Source organism: Tupaia chinensis, unplaced genomic scaffold, assembly GCF_000334495.1.
Source record: "Tupaia chinensis unplaced genomic scaffold, TupChi_1.0 Scaffold138584_1, whole genome shotgun sequence".
In the NCBI taxonomy this organism is placed as follows: Eukaryota; Metazoa; Chordata; class Mammalia; order Scandentia; family Tupaiidae; genus Tupaia; species Tupaia belangeri.
The window spans coordinates 2,593-5,311 of record NW_006198478.1 but is presented as its reverse complement, the minus strand read 5'-3'; the positions used below and the strand labels follow the sequence as shown (position 1 = coordinate 5,311).

Genomic DNA, 2,719 nt, shown 5'->3' with positions numbered 1-2,719 from the left:
AAAAAAAGATATACAAATGGCCAATAAGCCCATGAAAAGGTATACTCACCCCCATCCACTTTTAGGGAAATGCAAATCAAAACTGCAATAATGTACAATTTCATACCTACTAACTAAGATAGATAACTTAAAAGATAGTAAAACAAAGGTTGGCAAACATGAATAAATTAAAATCTTTATGCATTGTTAGTGGGAATGTAAAATGGTGTAGCTGCTGCGGAAAATAGTAATTCTACCCCTAGATACATACAAAAGAGAAATGAAAACCTGTGTCCACACAAGAAGTTACACACAAATGTCCATATCAATATTACTCAAAATACCCCCAAAGTAAAAACAACCCAATGCCATCAGCTGATGAATAGAACAATGAAATGTAGTATGGCTCTTTGGCATGAATGCATTTTCTTCGGCCCCAGTAGTTTCTGTAGCATGTTTCCTTCAGCCCTAGAGACAAAGCCATCCCATCCAGAGTCACAACTTTTCACTAGTGACATTGTAACACTACTGTCATTTTCTGGATCCTACTTTTCACTGTTGAAGGTGCACAGCATCAGCCAAAGGAAGTATTTCTACCACCCTCATCCACGCCATGGTAGCACTGGGCCATATAAACTCAGCCTGAGGCATCTGGCCTGATTCCAAAGACTCATGAACTTGGATCTGAGGTCTGATCTACTTTTTCAAACAGGTTTTTCAATGAAAAATTCATTTTTACAAGGCATTCCATTCATAATGGACCGTAGGATTAATTGACTGTCAAAGACTTGGGAAGAAAGAAATTGTGTGATTGTTCTGAGTATCTCATAAAATAGAAGCAACACTTAATTAATTTCCATATGGCTTCGGCATTTTTGGTTCTGAGCTTGGTCTCTAGAGGGCGATGGTGCACAAACTAGAGGTCTTGTTCCTGATGGAAGGTGTGCACCAGTAGCTCCTCCTCCCTGCAACTGGCTGAGTTCCTGGCAGTCATAGACAAGTGACTAGAACAGAGGCCAGAAAGCACCCAGGTTCGTTTCAGCAGCTTATGTATTTTTTATCTAAGCAAAGAATTGTCCAGCTGCACTTTCAGCCCATCTTCTATTTCCAAGGTCTTGGTTTCTGCAGCCAGCTTCTTTCCTATTCTTGGAAACTTTCCGGAAAGAGTCTGCAGGTTTTTACTACTCAGCCATGCTCCTGGTGCTCATCCCAGTCCTGGGCATACATTTTGTCCTGAGTGAGTAAAATTTCTTTACAGTTTCTATTTCTAGTTCTGCAGGTTCTGACTAGAGATGCTTGGTTTTCATAGTGATGTCTGGCAGCTTTCTCTGATAGAACGTTGATTTTGCAGGAGATGCCAGAGCCCAGTCTGTGACCCAGCCTGACAGTCATGTCACTGTCTCTGAGAAAGCCTCACTGGAGCTGAGATGCACCTATTCCAGTAGTTCAGCTCCTTATCTCTTCTGGTATGTCCAGTACCCTGGCCAAGGACTCCAGCTTCTCCTCAGGTACTATTCTGGAGACTCCCTGGTTAAAGGCAGCAACGGCTTTGAGGCTGAATTTAAGAAGAGTGACTCTTCCTTCCACCTGAGGAAACCGTCTGTGCACTGGACTGACACGGCTGAGTACTTCTGTGCTCTGGGTGACACAGTGCCTGGGGCTGCAGGGGGAGCTGCACACAAACCACTCATGGCTGTGGGGTGTCAGACTCAAGATCTTTCTGTGGTACTAAAGAGGTCTCTTGTGATATGATGGTGACTGGGCAAAGAGGAATAAGCAGATCCAGGAACAGAATTCTGCTTAATTCTGCAATTCTTGCTGAGCCCTATATCTGATAAACTTTGTTTCAGAAGCTTTTTCATCACTGTAGAAACTATGTATTGTCAAATAACTAGTGTTCTGAATCATGGAGGAGGCTGTGTTCTTATCATGTAATAATCAAGACCTTAAGGACTTGTCCTGAGACTGACTGTCTTAACGGGTTGATTATGTGAATTGGGACACGGCCTAGGAGGATGTGGGTTTTCAGTCATCAGTTTATTTTTCGGACAACCTGAAACAACAGATGAGCTCCTTGTGTTCTTTTTCTCCAAGTTGGCTTTCTTTTCTACCTGTTTCCTATAGACAGTTTCCTTGGAATTTGTTTTCCTGGCTCTATCCGTGCTAGTCACAATGTGCTGGAATATTTTTTCTGAATATTACAGTAAAACTGTTGTAGAAATTGTAAAGAGGAAATTGTGACATGTTACCAACCAATTTTGAAGAAGAAATTGTTATGTATTACCAACCAACGATAGGCTATTTTTTCCCCCCTGTGGCCAAATTTGGGAATGTTTAATCCAGTAAGTTTTTTTTTTCTTTTCTTTAATTTTTTTTTACATTAATTCACTATACATCTTTACAGATACAAAATGAATTGTATATTGGTTCAATCAAGCACATCAACATACATGTTGTCAACAAATAATTTTCTATTTCTTATGTCCTGTATATTTTGCCTTTTTTTTTTTCTTTTTGCCATCTTTGATTCCCTATCCCTCACCCTCTGCCATGTCCCACCCTCCTCCCACATTGTCTCTGGTATCCATGTTTGCTTTCTATGCCTTTCCCCTCCCCTCATTTAATTGGTTTGCTTATGAACTTAATTAGTCTAAATATTTCCAATAGCAAGCGCAGCTGATATACATATATATACATGAACCCAAGTCTGACTTTAGGCATAAACCTCAGTGAATAGAAT

At 40.5% G+C, this 2,719-nt stretch overlaps 1 gene segment (V, D, J or C); it reads left to right on the top strand.

The window, feature by feature from the left end:
* The first annotated feature begins 979 nt into the window (after positions 1 to 979).
* On the top strand, positions 980 to 1,890 carry LOC106736332 (T cell receptor alpha variable 8-3-like). The segment is given in 2 exon segments: positions 980 to 1,216; positions 1,331 to 1,890. Coding segments are annotated over 2 exon segments (447 nt in total).
* Positions 1,891 to 2,719: the final 829 nt, after the last annotated feature.